Source organism: Sarcophilus harrisii, chromosome 1 (genome assembly GCF_902635505.1).
Source record: "Sarcophilus harrisii chromosome 1, mSarHar1.11, whole genome shotgun sequence".
Lineage (NCBI taxonomy): Eukaryota > Metazoa > Chordata > Mammalia > Dasyuromorphia > Dasyuridae > Sarcophilus > Sarcophilus harrisii.
In genome coordinates, this window is record NC_045426.1 from 271,460,944 (window position 1) to 271,479,232 (window position 18,289).

Here is an 18,289-nt window from a genome sequence, read left to right on the forward strand (position 1 = left end):
TCACATACTTGATCTCATTATAATGCTTATAAAAACCTTGTGAAATGTTCCCTGTTGTACAAATAATGAAACAGGTTCAGAGAGATTAAGTGAGATGGTATTGTCTTCATTATAATAAAGATGTGCAGCACAAAAGGTTGAAAAGCATCTCACCCAATGGTATTTTTCATTCAGAGAACATAAAAGAACTGAGATATAAAAGTTATCTCCATGTCATAATTCTTATAGTATGTAAGATAGCACAGAAAAGAATTTTGGAGGATATTTTCAATCCCTGATTTTATAAAAGTGAGATTAAGTGATTTTCTCAAGGAGTCAAGGTAGAGAGGTAAAACTTGAACCTGAGTTCTCTGACATCAAAGTCAATCACTTCTATTTTCTTTCCATAATATAAAACATTTAAAATCTTTCATAAGCTGGTTGCATTCTAACATTCTGGCCTAATGATACATTATGTTCTCTTCACAAATCCTATGGCCCAGTCAAACTGGCCTTTTTGCTGTTCCTCACAATACTCTTTCTGAAACTACATCTTTCTGAGATTATGTTTTCCATTCCCCATGAATGAATGAAAAAATGAATAAGCATTTAGTAAGTGCTTTCTAAGTGAAAAGCACTGTATTAAACCTTGGAAACAGAAAAAATCATTGAGTCCCTCTTCTCTAGAGTTCAGTACATAAAGGTTATTTCACTTATGTCAAGATTGAAAAATCCAGTGTTCCTTAGGATGTAATAGCAAGGAAGATGGTAATACATTTTCTTTGGTGCAGTTTCTTTTTTTATTCTGAACATTTTTTTTTTCAGTTAAAGGAAATTACTTTAATCTCCCACCTCTTCACCCCAAAATGTAAAAAAGAAAAACAAAACTTTCTAACACACATTTACAGCACATTTGTAGCTGTGTGTATATGTGTATATTTTTAAATACTGGTCTTATCCAAAAATCTGGGTCATACTCTTTTTTAAAATTTTTTGTTTATTTTAGTACACATTTGTTTATGAATAATATTGGGAGTAAAAAATCAGAACAAAAAGAAAAACCATGAGAGATTAAAAAAAACAAACAGAAAAAAGAAGTGAACATAGCATATGTTGATTTACATTCAGTCTTAATTGTTTTTCTGAATGCAGATGTCATTTTCTGTCCAACGTCTATTGGAATTGCCTGATCATTGAACTGCTGAGAAGAACCAAGTCTTTCATAGGTGATCATCGCACATTCTTCTTGTTATTGTGTACAATGTATTTCTTTTTTTTTTATTTGTAAACCAAAATTATTTTAATAAATATTACCAAATTTTTCTCTTCATTGACAATTATCTAATGTTTACAGCATTTAATCTTTTGCCAGATCTTCTACCTTTTTCGATTATTGCACAATGTATAGAAATATCATTCTATTGTTCCGCTTGTTTCACTCAGCATCAGCTCATATAAATCTTTCCAGGCCTTTCTAAAATCAGCTTGTCACTTTTTATAAAACAAAAATTTTCCATTACCTTCACATACCATAACTTATTCAGCCATTCCCCAATTGATGGTCACCTACTCATTTTCCAATTCTTTACCACCACAAAAAGAGCAGCTACAAACATTTTCGCACATGTGGGTCCTTTTCCATCCTTTATGATTTCCCTATAATACAGACCCAGTAGCAGTACTTCTGGGTCAAAGAGTATGCATAACTTTATATCCCTTTGGACATGATTACAGATTACTCTTCTGTATCGTTAGATCATTTCACAACTCTACCAATAATGCATCAGCGTCCCAGTTTCTCCACATTGCCACCAACATTTACCATTATCTTTTCCTGTTAATCCTAGCCAATCTGAGAGTATGAGGTGGTACCTCAGGGTTGTTTTAATTTGCATTTCTCTAATCAATAGTGATTTGGAGCACTTTTTCATCTGACTAAGGATAGCTTTAATTTCTTTGTCTGAAATTAGTCTGTTCATATCTTTTGGCCATTTATCTATCACTTGGGGAATGATTTGTATTTTTATACATTTGACACGGTTCTTTATATATTTTAGAAATGAGATCTTTTTTAGAAACACTGGCTGGCTATAAAGATTGTTTCCCAGCTTTGTGCTTCTCTTAATCCTGTTTCTGTTGGTTTTATTTGTGCAAAACCTTTTTATTTAATGTAATCAAAACTGTTCAGTTTACCTTTCACATTGTTCTCTAGTTCTTCTTTGGTCATAAATTCCTCCCTTCTCCAAAGATCTGATAAGTAAATTATCTCTTGCTCTCCTAATTTGTTTATGATAACATCTTTTTATGCCCAAATCATGTACTTATTTTGACCTTATTTTGGTATGGGATGTGAGATACAGGTCTATGCCAAATCTCTGACGTATTATTTTCTAGTTTTCCTAGTAATTTTTATCAAATATTGAGTTCTTATTCCAGAAGCTGGAGTTTGGAATATATTAAATACTAGATTGCTGTACGCCTTGATTATTGTGTCATATATTTAATCTATTTCCCTGATCCACTACTCTTTTTTTTTTTTTTTTTTTTTTTTGCTGAGGCAATTGGGGTAAAGTGACTCGCCCAGGGTCACACAGCCAGGAAGTGATAGTGTCTGAGGTCAGATTTGAGCTCAGGTCCTCCTGATTTCAGGGCTGGTGCTCTATCCACTAGACCAACTTAGCTGCCCCTTAACACTCTGTTTCTTAATCAGTATCAAATGGTTTTGATGATTGCTGCTTTATAATATAGTTTTAGGTTTGGTAGTGCTAAACCATCATCCTTTGCATTTTTTTTTATATTAATTCCCTTGATATTCTTGATCTTTTGTTCTTCCAGATGAATTTTGTTATTATTTTTTTCTAGTTCTATAAAATAACTTTTGGTAGTTTGATTAGTATGACACTGAATAAGTAGATTAATTTAGGCAGAAGTGTCATTGTTATTATATTAGCTCAGTCTCCCTATGAGCAATTGACATTTTTCCAATTATTTAGATCTGACTTTATTTGTGAGGAAGTGTTTTGGAATTGTGTTCATATGGTTCTTGGGTTTATCTTGGTAGGTAGACAACCAAGTATTTTATTTTGTCTATAGTTATTTTATTTTTTTATTATAGCTTTTTATTTACAAGATATATGCATGAGTAATTTTTCAGCATTGACCCTTGCAAAACCTTCTGTTCCAACTTTTCCCCTCCTTCCCCCCACCCCCTGCCCTAGATGGAGGTAGACCATGTCAAATAAGTTAATGTATATGTTAAATGCAATATATGTATACATATTTATATACCTATCTTGCTGCACAAGAATAATTGGACTTTGAAATAAGGTAAAATTAACCTGAGAAGGAAATCAAAAATGCGAGCAGATAAAAACATAGGGATTGGAAATGCTATGTAGTTGTTCACACTCATTTCCCAGAATTCTTTCACTGGGAATAGCTGGTTCTATTCATTATTGAACAATTAGAACAGATTTGGCTTGTCTCATTGTTGAAGAAAGCCATATCCATCAGAATTGATCATAATATAGTATCTATTGGTCCTGCTCATTTTACTCAGCATCAGTTTATCTAAGTCTCTCCAGGCCTTTCTGAAATCTTCCTGTTGGTCATTTCTTATACAACTATATTCCATAACATGCATATACCACAATTTATTCAGCCATTCTCCAAGTGATGGGAATCCATTCGATTTCTAGTTTCTAGCCACTTATAAAAAGGGCTGCCACAAACATTTTTGCACATACAAATCCTTTTCCCTTCTTTAAGATCTCTTTGGGATATAAGCCCAGTAGTAACACTGCTAGATCAAAGGGTATTCACAATTTGATAACTTTTTGAGCATAGTTCAAAATTGCTCTCCAGAATGGCTAGATGTATTTCACAATTCTATCAACAATGTATCAGTGTCCCAGTTTTCCAGCATCCCCTCCAACATTCATCATTATCTTTTCCTGTCATCTTAGTCAATCTGACAGGTGTGTAGTGGTATCTCAGAGTTGTCTTAATTTGCATTTCTCTGATTAATAATGACTTGGAGCATCTTTTCATATGCCTAGAAATAGTTTCACTTTCTTCATCTGAAAATTGTCGTTCATATTTTTGACGATTTATCAATTGGGGAATGACTTGATTTCTTATAGAGTTAATTCTCTATATATTTCGGAAATGAGGCCTTTATGAGAACCTTTAACTGTAAAAAATGTTTTACCAGTTTATTGTTTCCCTTCTAATCTTGTTTGCATCAGTTTTGTTTGTACAAAAGCTTTTTAATTTGATATTATTTATAATCATATTCTTTATGCCTAGATCATGAACCCATTTTGACTTTATCTTGGTGTACAGTGTTAAGTGTGGGTCAATGCCTAGTTTCTGCCATACTAATTTCCAATTTTCCCAGCAATTTTTGTCAAACAGTGAATTCTTATCCCAAAAGCTAAGGTCTTTGGGTTTGTCAAACTAGACTATTAAAGTTATTGTTATTTTGTCCTGTGAACCTAACCTATTCCACTGATCAACTAGTCTATTTCTTAGCCAATACCAAATGGTTTTGGTGACTGCTGCTTTATAATATAGTTTTAGATCTGGTACAGCTAGGCCGCCTTTATTTGATTTTTCTTTCATTAGTTCCCTTGAAAGTCTTGACCTTTTGTTGTTTCAGATTAATTTTGTTATTTTTTCTAGGTAATTAAAATAGTTTTTTGGGAATCTGATTGGTATAACACTAAATAAATAGATTAGTTAAGGTAGTATTGTCATCTTTATTATATTTGCTCAAACTATTTAAGAGCACTTAATATTTTCTAATTGTTTAGATCTGACTTTATTTGCATGGAAAGTGTGTTTTATACTTTTGCTCATATAGTTTCTGATTTTCCCTTGGTAGAGAGATTCCCAAATATTTTATACTATCGGCAGTTACTTTAAATGGAATTTCTCTTTGTATCTCTAACTGTTGGATTTTGTTAGTGATATATAAGAATACTGATGATTTATGTCAGTTTATTTTGTATCCTACAACTTTGCTAAACTTGTGGATTATTTCTAATAGCTTTTTAGCAGAAGCCCTGGGGTTCTCTAAGTACACCATCATATCATCAGCAAAGAGTAATATTTTGGTTTCCTCATTACCTACTCTAATTCCTTTAATTTCTTTCTCAATTCTTATTGCTGAAGCTAGCATTTCTAATACAATATTGAATAGTAATGGTGATAGTGGGCAACCTTGTCTCACTCCTGATCTTATTGGGAATGGTTGCAGTTTACCATTTACAAATAATGCTTACTGACAGTTTTAAATAGATGCTACTTACTATTTTAAGGAAAAGTCCATTTATTCCTATACTCTCAAGTGTTTTTATTAGGAATGGATGTTGGATTTTATCAAATGCTTTTTCTACATCTATTGAGATGATCATATGATTTTTGTTAATTTGGTTATTGATATAGTCAATTATGCTAATAGGTTTCCTAATATTGAACCAGCCCTTCATTCTTGGTACAAAACCTACTTGGTCATAGTGTATTATGCTGAGGATGATTTTCTGTAATCTTTTTGCTAATATTTTATTTAAGACTTTTGCATCAATATTCATTAGGGAGATTGGTCTATAATTTTCCTTCTGTTTTCAACCTACCTGATTTAGATATTAGTGCCATGTCTGTGTCATGAAAAGAATTTGGTAGGACTCCTTCAATCCCTATTTTTTCAAATAGTTTATATAACATTGGAATTAATTGTTCTTTAAATGTTTGGGAGAATCCATATGTAAATCCATCTGGTCCTGGGGATTTTTTTTTAGGGAGTTGATTAAAAGCTTGTTCTATTTCTTTTTCTGAAATGGGACTATTTAAGCAATTTACTTCCTTCTCTGTTAATCTGGGAAGCCTATATTTTTGAAGGTAGTCATCCATTTCACTTAGGTTATCAAATTTATTGGCATGAAGTTGGGCAAAGTACCTCCTGATTATTGCTCTAATTTCCTCTTCACTGGTGGAAACTTCTCCCTTTTCATTTTTAAGGCTAACAATTTGATTTTCCTCTTGCCTTTTTCTAATCAGATTTACCAAAGGTTTATCTAGTTTGTTGGTTTTTTTCATAAAACCAACTGTTAGTTTTATTTATTAATTCAATAGTTTCTTCACTTTCAATTTTACCAATTTCTCCTTTTAATTTTGGAATTTCAAATTTAGCATTTGATTGGGGGTTTTTAATTTGGTCTTTTTCTAGCTTTTTTTCTAACTAGTTGCAAGCCCAATTCATTGATTTTTCTCTTTCTCTATTTTATTCAAATAAGTCTCTTAAAGACATAAAATTTCCCCCTATTATACCTTTGGCTGCATCCCACAAATTTTAGTATGTTGTCTCATAGTTGTCATTCTCTTGGGTGAAATTATTGTGTCTATAATTTGCTGTTTCACCCATTCATTCTTTAGGATGAGATTATTTAATTTCCAATTACTTTTTGGTCTGTTAACCCCTAGTTTTTTATTGAATATAGTTTTTACTGCATCATGAGCTGAAAAGAATGCATTTACTATTTCTGCCTTTCTGCATTTAATCTGGAGGTCTTTATGTCCTAATATATAGTCAATTTTTGTATAGGTTCCATTAACTTCTGAGAAGGGGTACTCCTTTCTCTCTCCATTCAGTTTTCTCCAAAGATCTATCATACCTAACTTTTAAAATATAATATTTACCTCTTTAACTTCTTTATTATTTGTTTTGTGGTTTGATTTATCCAATTCTGAGAGTGCAAAGTTGAGATTTCCCACTATTATAGTTTTGCTGTCTATTTTTTCTTGCAACTCTCTGAACTTCTTTAGGAAGTTAGATGCTATACTACTTGGTGCATATATGTTTAGTGTTGATGTTGCTTCATTGTCTATGCTACCTTTTTGCAAGATATAGTTTCCTTCCTTATCTCTTTTAATTAGATCAATTTTTGCTTTTGTTTGATCTGAGATAAGGATGGCTACCCCTGCTTTTTTGACTTCACCTGAAGCATAATAGACTCTGCTCCAGCCTTTTACCTTTAGTTTGTAGGTATCACCCTGCTTCAAATGTATTTCCTGTAAACAACATATTGTAGGATTCTGGCTTTTGATCCAGTCTGCTATCTGTCTCTGCTTTATAGGGAGAATTCATCCCATTCACATTTACGGTTAAAACTACTAATTCTGTATTTCCTGCCATCTTATTATCCCCAGATTATGTTTTTCTTTTTCTTTCCCTCCTTACCCCTCTCCCCAGTATTAAACTTATGGGTACTATTTGCTTCATGTAGCTTTCCCTTTTTAGAATCTCTCCCACCCCCTTTGAGTCCCTTCCCCTTTCTTATACCTTTCCCTTATTACTCTTTTCCTTTTCCCTTTTCCTCTCCCACTTTTTAATGAGGTGAGAGAAGTTTCTCTGTAAACCAAATATGTCTAATATTTTCTCTCTGAGACAAATCTGATGAGAGTAAGATTCACACGATGGTCCTCCCCCTTCCTAAATTCCCTTAGATATGATAGGTTTTCTTTGCTTCTCTTGGGATGTAATTTCCTTCTTTTTATCTCCCTTTTCTCTTTTTCTGATACTATCCCCTTTCCATTTCTACTTCCTTTCTTTGATTATAACAGTAAAATCAAATTATATATGTATTCTTTATATATGCCCATAATAGAAATACAGTTCTCTAGAGTTCTTTTTATCTTTTATGCTCCTTTTGAGTCCTATATTTGGAGGTCAAATTTTTTGTTTAGCTCTGGTTTTTTCATTAGGAATAAATGGAATTCACCTGTTTCATTGAATGTCCATCTTTTTCCCTGGAAGAAAATGCTCTGTTTAGCTGGGTAATTTATTCTTGGCTGCATTCCAAGTTCTTTTCCCTTTTGGAATATCAGATTCCAGGCCCTTCGATTCTTTAATGTGGAAGCAGCTAAATCCTAAGTGATCCTTATTGTGGCTCCTTAGTATTTGAATTTTTTTTTTCTGGCTGCTTGCAATATTTTTTCCTTAGTCTGAAATTTAGCCACAATGTTCCTTGGAGTTTTTATTTTAGGGTCTCTTTCAGAAGGTTCGATGGATTCTTTCAATGGCTATTTTACCTTCTGATTTTATTACATCTTGCCAGGTCTCTTTCAACAAGATGTAAGTTTACATCTCTCTGGTCCTATAAAATAGTTGTCTAGACTCTTTTTTTTTTAATCATAATTTTCAGGAAGTGCAATAACCCTCAGATTATCTTTCCTAGATCTATTTTCCAGGTCTGTTGTTTTTCCAAGTAGATATTTAACATTTTTTCTCTTTTTTCTTTCTTTCTTTTTCTTTTTTTCTTTTTTTTTTTTTTTTTTGGGTTTTGCTTGACTATTATTGATGTCTCAATGAATCATTCATTTCTATTTGTTCAGTTCTGATTTTTAATGAGTTATTTTCATTAGCTTTTTTTTTTTTTAACTTCTTTTTGTATATGTCCAATTGAGTTTTTAAATGAGTTGTTTTGCTCTATGGAATTTTTTTCCATTTCACTAAATTTTCTTTTACTGTGTTATTTTCTATTTTCAATTCACAAATCTTACTTTCCTGGGAGTTCTTTACCTTTTCCAATTCATAGTTAAGGAAGTTGTTTTCTTTTTCCACTTTAAATTTTTCTTTTAGTGAGTTATATGCCTTTTCCATACTCTCTTGCAGAGCTTCTCTTTCTTTTCCCTATTTTTCTTCTAGCTCTTTTTAGAAATATTTTATAATTTCTTCCAGGAGAGTCTTGTGTGATGGGGACTAGGTTATATACCCCTTTGGGGTTTTTGTCTGGAGACTGACTGTCTGCTATTAGTTTCTTCGGGATTGGAAACCTGCTCTTTCGGTATAGAAGCTATCAATAGTTAGAGTTCACTTGGCTTTTTTACTCATTTTTTAAAAAGCTCTTAGGGTCTGCCTTCAGAGCAAGGAGGTTACCAGCTTCCTCCCTCTACAAAACAGGGATAGATAGATGGACAGTAGCTGTTCTGTAAACAGGGCTGCAAAGAGCAGCTGAGCTGTGGAAGTGCCCTGTGAAGAACCCTGCAGTGGAAGTGTCACTGCCCTGGGAAGCACAGCTGTGCTGTGTGGAAGTGTGGCTGCCCTGGACAGAGCCCCCCTACTGTGCAAAAATGTGGCTGCCCTGGGCAAAAGCCCTTTGCTGCAGAATGTGGCTGCACAGCTATGCTGTGGTCTGTACTGAGTCACTCCCAGTGCTGGGTGGGTGTGGCCAGGTTCTGTTAAATTCTGGCGTTTTTTGGGGTACATGCTACCTTTGGCATTTGTGTAACTTCTCTGCTGGTCTACTGCTTTGTAACCAAAGCAGAGCAGCCAACCTGTGGTAGAGTTCTCCCTTCAAATTCTCCACCTGCAGAGACCACCCCCACCCTGGTCCGCTTAGTGTGTGCTGGCCTCTGTATTTCTGCCTCCCTGCCTCCACTGGACTTCTCCCTCCCTATCAGGACAAACCTTTTCTGGCGATCTTTCAGATTATCTTTGCTTGCAATTTGTTATATTCCCAATATTCATGGATTTTACCAGTCAAGACTATTTCAGAGGCTGAATTTGGTAATTAGTGAGAGTAGAAGGGGACTTTAGAATGAAGTGTGTGTCCTCTCTGCCATGTTGGCTCTGCCCCTGTCTGTAGTTATTTTAAATAGAATTTCTCTTTCTATCTTTTGCTGACAGGTTTTGTCAGTAATATACAGAAATGTCAAAGCTCCCACATCTAAAGTCTCCAAGAAAAATAAGAATTGGGCTCAGGGTATGAAAGAGCTCAAAATGGATTTTGAAAAATCACATAAGTAATATTATTGTTCTTTAAGAAATGACAAACAGGATGACTTCAGAAATTCCAGGAGAGACTTTCATAAACTGATGCTGAGTGAAATGAGCAGAAACAGGAGATCATTATACACTTCAACAACAATACTATATGATGATCAATTCTGATGGACATGGCTCTCTTCAAAAATGAGATGAACCAAATCAGTTCCAATTGTCCAGTAATGAAGATAACCAGCTATACCCAGCAAAAGAACTATGGAAAATGAGTGTGGACCACAACATAGCATTTCTACTCCTTCTGTTATTGTCTGCTTGCATTTTTGTTTTCCTTCTCAGGTTATTTTTTACCTTATTCCTAAATTCTATTTTTCTTATGTAGCAAGATAACTGTATAAATATGTATACCTATATTGCATTTAACATATACTTTAACATATTTAACATGTATTGGTCTACCTGCCATCTGGGGAGAGGCATGGGACGGGGGGGTAAAAGAGAGGAAAAGTTGGAATAGAAGGTTTTGCAAGGGTCAGTGTTGAAAAATTACCCATGCATATGTCTTGTAAATAAAAAGCTATAATAATAACAAAAAAAGAACACTAGAAAAAAAATCATGTAAGCAAAGCAGAAGAAAAAATGGGAAGAGAATTTAAGAGTGGTGCAAAAGGAAATATAAAAAGCAAAATTGGCCAAATGGGAAAGGAAGTACAAAAGCTCATGGAGGAAAATAATTCCTTAAAAATAAGAGTTGAGCAAATGGAAACTAATGACTTTACGAGAAATCAAGAAAACAATAAAACAAAATGTAAAGAATAAAACAATAGAAAACAATGTGAAGTATCCCACTGGAAAAACAACTGACCTGGAAAATAGATACAGGAAAGATCATTTTAAAATTATTGTTCTACCTGAAAATCATGATCAAAAAAATAAACTAGACATCAAGTTTTAAGAAATTATCAAGGAAAACTGTCTTAATATTCTAGAACCACAGGGTAAAATAGAAATTTTAAAAGTCTACTGATCATTCCTAAAAGAGATCCCAAGATGAAAACTGCCAGGAATATTATAATTCCAAATCTCCCAGATTAAGGAGAAAATATTGCAAGCATCCAGAAGGAAACAATTTAAGGGGAGGATTCTAGAAAGACAGCAGAATAGGTTGGTAAATTTCAAGCTCTCTGATTTTCCCCATAAATAGAACAAATTTGCACCTCAGGACAAACACAAACACAAACCAGGAAGCCAGTGAAACTATTAAAGACCAAGAAATAACAATACTGATAATAGAGAATTAAAAAATTTAAAAACATACCTTTTTTCTTCCCTTTTTACCTTTTTATGCTTCTTTCAAGTCCTGTATTTGATTTTCTGTTCAGCTTTGGTCTTTTCATCAAAAATAAATAAAAATTTCCTATGTCAGTGAATGTCCATATTTTTCACTGTAAGATAATGCTTACTTTTGCTGGATAGTTGATTCTTGGCTGCAGTCCAAATTCCTTTGCTCTTGGGAATATCATATTCCAGGCTCTTTGATTCTTTAAAGTGGAAGCTGCTAGGTCCTGGGTAATCCTGATTGTGGTTCCTTGATATTTGAATTATTTTTTTTTTTCTGGCTGCTTGCAAGATATTCTCCCTGATCTGATAATTCTGAAATTTAGCTACAATATTCTTTGGAGTTTTCATTTTGGAATCTCTTTCAGGGATGATCAGTGGATTCTTTCAATGGTTATTTTACCCTCTGGTTCTAAGTCATCAGGGCAGTTTTCCTTGATTATTTTCTGAAGATGATATCTAAGCTCTTTCGTTCATCATGGTTTTCAAGAACTCCAATAATTTTTAGATTATCTCTCCTGGTTCTATTTTCTAAGGCAGTTGTTTTTTCAATAAGTTATTTTATATTTTCTTCAATTTTTTGTTTTGTTTTGTTTGATTGATTCTTGATGTCTCTTGATTGTCTCATTCATGTCCATTTGTTCAGTTCTAATTTTTTTTTCCTGAGGCAATTGGGGTTAAGTGACTTGTCCAGGGTCACACAGCTAGGAAGTATTAAGTATCTGAGACCAGATTTGAATTTAGGTCCTCCTGACTTCAGGGCTGGTACTCTAAACACTGTGCCACCTAGCTGCCCCTCAATTCTAATTTTTAATTAATTATTTTCTTATTAGCTTTTAAAATCTCCTTTTGCATTTGGCCAATTGAACTTTTAAATGAGTTATTTTGTTCACTGAATTTTTTTTCCATTTCACAAATTCTGTTTTTTAAGTTGTTTTCTTTTTCCATTTTGCCAAAACTAATTTTTAAGGAGTGATTTTCTTGAGACATTTTCTGTGTTTCCTTTTCCAGAGCTATCATTTTCTTTCCCCAATTTTCTTCTTTCTTTTAAAATCCTTTCTAAATTCTTCCAAGAGAGCCTTGTAAAGATGGAGATTTATCATCAGTTTATAACTTAATAACTTTTATTAGCCTTTGAGGTTTTATCTGGAAAACCTTTTTGCCTTTAGTGTCCTCAGGGTTTAAGGTCTTCTCTTCCCTATATCCCTAACAGCTATTTATGGTTAGAACTCTTTTTGCTTTTTTGTTCATTTTTAAAGAATGAGGTCTGCTCTTAGGGCAAAGAGGAGACTGTCCCAAATTCCCTCTGAAGGTGATATCAGCGCTTCACGCTGCCCCAGCCCACTACTGTCGACTTCCTTCTCATGCTGGGTGGATGTGGCCAAGTTCTGCCTGTTATGTTGGGATTCAGGGGCTGACTATTTGCTTTCTATAGTTGTGTTGGAAGTCTCACAGATAATGTGCTGATCCACTGGCTTTTGAACTAGGACAGAGTAGTCAATGCTGCTGTATTTTGACTACTACTTTCCCAGTATATTTCCCCAGCTAGTAGAAGCCCCTTGACTCTCGGTCTCCCTGCACTACACTGCACCTGTGCTGGGCTACAATCCCTCTTCCCTCCCTGCCTGACTTCCAAAATACCTTCTGCTGGTAATTTGTTGCATTTCAAATATTTGTGGGTTTTGTCACTCCAAAACCTGTTCAAAAGCTTGATCTGGTGTTGATCTGAGGGAAGCCAGAAAGAGCTCAAAGACAGTCTACTCTCCGCCATCTTGGCTCTTCCAAGAATGAAAAAAATAAAATACAATGTGAAACATTTTATAAGAAAAACAACAGATCTGAAAAACAGATCAAGAAGAAAAAAAATATAAGAATAATTGCACTACTCATTAATTAAATTAAAGTATATGAAAGTAATAAAATATTACTGTTCTATAAAAAATTATGAACAAGCTGATTTTTAGAAAGGCCTAGAAAGATTTACATAAACTAATGCTGAGCCAAACAAACAGAACCAGGAAAACATTGTACACAATAACAGTGAGTCTGTGCAATAATCAACTATGAAAGACTTGGAAAAGTGGTTCAATGATCCAAGGCAATTCCAATAAACTTTGGATAGAAAACACCATCTACATCCAGAGAGAGAACTATGGAGACTAAATATAAATCAACATATGCTTTGTGTATTTTTTCCCTTCTTTTTCTTTGTTTTTTTTTTTTCTCTTGTGGTTTTTCCCTTTTGTCCTGATTTTTCTCTCCCAACATGATTAATAAAGAAGTATAGATTTTTAAAAAATCAATATACAAGTATAACCAGAAAAATTTTTTAAAAAATAATTGCACTACCTGAAAAATATGACTTAAAAAAAAGAAGCTTGACATAATAATGCAAGAAATAATCCAAGAAAATTGTCTTGGAGTGACAGAACATGAGGGGAAAGTGGGAATTAAAAAAAAAATCCATCAATAATCAATCACCCTCCAAGAGATCCTTTGTGGAAAATACATAGAATTATTATTGACAAATTTCAAAATCCCCTTATCAAAGAGAAATTTTTAGAAGAAACAACAACAAAAAAACCATTCAAATATACTGGAGCTACAATTAGAATTGTACTTGATTTATCAGCAGCCATAATAAAAGATGATAGGTACTTAAATCATATCTATCAGCAATCAAAAGAATTAGGCCTGTGGTCAAAAATATTACATCCAGAAAAATTATCTATAATAGGACATTCAACAAACTTGCAGATTTTCAGGATTTTCTGTAAGCCAAATCTGAACTTAATAGAAAATTTAACATATAAGAGCTAATTCTTTTCAAGATTATTTCAAGGAACTTAACATGGACAAATTGTTTAAAATTTTTTACATAGAAATGTATACTATATGTTTAAGATTGACATCAGTGATTGGGTAGGTCAAAAGAAAGATTGGGCTAGAGTTAAGATAAAAATAATAACTATGTTATAAAAATGAGATGCAGAGGAAGAATTGACACAGAGGCATTAGAGTTCTGTAAACCTACTCACAATGAGAATGGGTTCAACAGGCAACACTATATATATATATACATATATATATATATATATATATATATATATATATATATATATCATGAAGAGTATAACATCCTCCAAAATCTATAAAGAAATAAAAGGGAAAAAAAAAAGAAATCTAAAAAGAAATTAAAAAGCTAGGTGGCGCAGTGAATAGAGCACCAGCCCTGAAGTCAGGAGGAATTGAGTTCAAATCTGGCCTCAGATACTTAACAGTTACTAGCTGTGTGACCTTGGGCAAGTCGACTTAACCCCAATAGGTAGGCAGGTGGGTGAGTGGAAGGAAGGAAGGAAGGAAGGAAAAAAGGAAGGAAGGAAGAAAGGAAGGGAGGAAAGGAAGAAGGGAAAGAGGGAGGAAGGGAAGAAGAAAGGAAGAAGAGAAAGTCAGGGGAAGAGGAAGAAGCAAAGGGTAAGAGAAGAAGACAAGTGAGGGATCCGTGGATGAGCGAAGATTAAGTAATACAAGGCAAGTTGAAGAGCAGAATTAAATGAAAAATTTAGCAAGACTAGGAAAGGTGTGTGTGTGTGTGTGTGTGTGTATGTGGGGGGTGGTAGGAAGGTGTGTGTCTGTGTCTATGTGTATATGTATATATCTATATATGTATGCATAAATATATCCTTGCTTAACTATAAATATAGAGTAACTTCATTTCAGAAACTGATCTCCATTTCAAGTAAAGAGACATATTTTCCTTTGCCTTAGCATTTTTAAACCCTTCTTATCTATTCTGCTGTGTTAATATAAGTCCTTGCTTTAGGCTACACAAAGATAAAACTTTTCAATAAAGCTAAAATGCTAGATAAACCCACCTTCAAGTCTAAGACAAATAAAAGTGAGCTATTTTTCCTTGTATATGTGTGCGTGTGTATGTGTGTGTGTGTGTATGCGCACTTGCATGGGTTTGGGGGACATAATTTCTTGAAGGTATCTTCTTCCTGATTATATGTATTTTTAAAATTATACTAGCCTGTTTATGACTGAGACAACACCTCTAATTCTCTACAGAATAACATGAATAGGACATTAAATTAATTCATTTAAAAATTAATTTGGCTCAAAGCAATTCAATAATCCAATCAATTTGCCCCAAGTCACAGAGAAAGTTAGGAGCAAAGCTAATACTGGATCCCACATATTATTCTGGGGATGTAAGTAAAGCTTTGTATCTGAGGCCACAGAGGCTGATAATTTCTCATGACTGTTAATTGTGTGCAGAGTTTCTTTGGGACTATGAAGTCATGTGAGCCATTATTAGTGGAATCTAGCCACCTTACACTAATTTTCCTAATACTAAACCCATTGCTCTTTCCACCACCCATTGCTACCTCCAAAAAATGAAGCAAATCCAAGCCAAAATTGTTAAGTACTATATTAATATTATGTTGCTACTCAAATTAGGGAGATAAGATGGCTCAAACTCTAAAAGTCTTAATCAGGAAAAAAAAGTTGCAAAAATGAAAGAATAAAAAACCACTAACCAAATACCTTCCTAAAATAGTCTTCCCAAATAATTTTTATTTAACCAATTGTACTCTTTGATTCTGATCTACTTCTAATTGTGCAATAGAGAGAGAAGATTTTCATTTAACTTCCTTCTATATACTAGGAGACTTGATATTTAAAGGGGCTAGATTCTTTTGAACTTTAACTAATAATGTAAAATTAAATCATTTAATCCAAAATGATAAAATAGACATAAAGATTTCACCACTCGTTGAAAATATCCAAAGGACACAAAATGCAGGTAAGCAACTGAGCTAGTAACAAAATAATATTTAAGCTCATTCTTACCAGGTTCTCCTCCATCATCAGAATCAGAATTTCTAGGTCCTGCCTCAGGAAAAACTGGAAAGAGAAGATCTGTGTGCCAAACTGCTAACTCATCATGAACCACCATATTCTTCCAAAAGTACCAGATATTTCTTGCATTGTTACTGAAACGTAGAGAGTAGCTAACCTATAAAGAATAACCAAAAACTATATCTGTAATAACATATAAATTAAGGAAGAAATTATTTTAATACTATTTTTCCAATTATATAGAAAGACAATTTTAAATATTCATTTTTATACAACTTAAGAATTTCAACTATTTTCCTTCCATTCTTGCCTTCTCCTTTTAAAACAGTAAACAATTTGATCAAGGTTCTATATGTGCAATCATGTAAAAAAATATTTCCATGTTAGTGAAGTTGTGAAACAATACACACACACACACACACACACACACACACACACACAATTAAAGTGAAAACTTTAATTGAAGTGAAATCCTTCAATCTGCATTCAGACTCCATCAATTCTTTCTCTAAATCTAGAAAGCATTTTCCATGATGTCTTTGCATCACTGTATTGCTAACTCACTCATAGCTGATTATCAAATGTTGTTGTTTATTACTGTATATAGTGTTCTCCTGGTTCTACTAGCTTCAGTTTGCATCATTTCATTAAGTCTTTATCAGTTTTTCTGATATCCTTCTGCTTGTTATAGCATGATAGTATTCCATTATATTCATACACAACTTGTTCAGCCATTCCCCAATTGCTGAGGATCCTCTCAATTGCCATCACAAAAAGAGCTCCTATAAATATTTTTTATATGCAAGTCCTTCCCCTCTGCTCTCCCCTTTATTTGGTGATCTCTTTGGGATAGACATAACAGTGGTACTAATGGATCAAAAGGTATGCACAGTTTGACTCCCCTCTGAGCAGAGTTAAAAATTATTCTCCAGAATGGATGGATCAGTTGTTCATACCACCTATACCAATGCATTAATGTCCCAATTTTCACAAATCCTTGCCACCACTTATCATTTCCTTTTCTATCATTCTGACAGGTGTAAGGCAATACCTCAGAGTTGTTTTAATTTGCATTTCTCTAATCATAGTGCTTTAAAACATTTTGTGTGATTATGTGTGGCTCAGAAATGGTGAGGGGTCACCATTTAATAAAAAATCGAGCAGGCAATTGAAAGGAGGAAGCACCTTTCAGGACAGGGTTAACACTTTTAAATAATCTCTAATGGAAATACCCGTCCCACCACTGACCCTCATTCTCATTAGCTGAGAGTCTTACATTCTAAACATAGCAACTACCCAAGAAATTGAACTTGACCAATAAGTACATAGTTGCCCATATTTGATTGAAATAGGGAGAAAATAATTATCATGGGAGGATAGCAGGAAGGGGACTTAAGTATGCCCTTGAATCAATGCTCAAAGACCTTTAGGCCTATTCAAACTCTGAAGTAGATGAAGCCTTACTCGATTTTCACAACTGTCTTGAAAGATCTCACCTCATCTCGTTCAGTCCCCCCTCTTATTTGTACACTGAGATCTCTTCAAATTTTTGTAGCATAATTTCACATTCCCTATCTAATTCCTCATCCCCTTCTGGCTCCTGTCGGTCTTCTTGGACCACTGGTTCCCATACTTGTTCTTTTAATCATCAACCAAACCCTTCAGCTTTCCCATCTAACTTAATCATTCTGGATAATGAGTTTTGAACTATTTTAGTTATCAATCAGATCAAACTAGATATGCAGGTAGGTAGTAATATAACACCATTAAGCACTATAAGACCAAACCAGAGAAGTTTCCACCAGCTTCCTCCAAACCAGGACCACCAGGAAGTATTGAACGGTGAGGTCCAGGTCTGAACAGGAACATGAGCAAGTTTCCTGATTTTCTTAGTGATTTCTTTTACTAGATTTCCATTGTCATCAATTCTTATACAACATGTTGATAAATTTAGTTTCACACAACCCTCCGCGCCCTTTTTCAGCCAACAAATAATCCAGCAGAAGTCTATGTTGTAAAACAGCCTCTCTGTTTTGAGTAGCCTGATCAGTCAAAGATCTAGTGCCTCAATTATCAGATTGGTGATAATCTCTATAACTGATTGAAGTCTAATTATCCTATTCCACATATATATTGGGGTTCTATATTCCCAACTTCCATCTTGAGCCCAGGTGACTGGCCCATACTCTTTAACTATTCTTTTGGGGGCCAAGTGTTATCCCAACCATTGTATCTCCAGTCTGGATAATGGAAGTATCTAACCCCGTTTCCCTCTTCCCAGATCATCATACAACTGAATCCCTAAATATCTGTCTGCCTGTG

General features: G+C 34.0%; 1 protein-coding gene across 15 annotated transcripts in view; it reads right to left on the reverse strand.

Annotated features, from left to right (window-relative positions):
* Positions 1-18,289, reverse strand: part of LOC100928701 (ATP-binding cassette sub-family A member 3) — a 251,867-nt gene that overhangs the window by 139,361 nt on the left and 94,217 nt on the right. For 13 of the 15 annotated variants that reach the window (XM_031942176.1, XM_031942127.1, XM_031942136.1 and 10 more), the window contains one exon: positions 15,959-16,124. The exons of 1 other annotated variant lie outside the window; for it this stretch is intronic. In XM_031942176.1, the coding sequence (XP_031798036.1) occupies positions 15,959-16,124 (166 nt within the window). Of the gene's footprint in view, positions 1-11,081; positions 11,101-15,958; positions 16,125-18,289 lie in introns of those variants that run through there. One more of the 15 variants, XM_031942212.1, reaches the window with a different exon arrangement.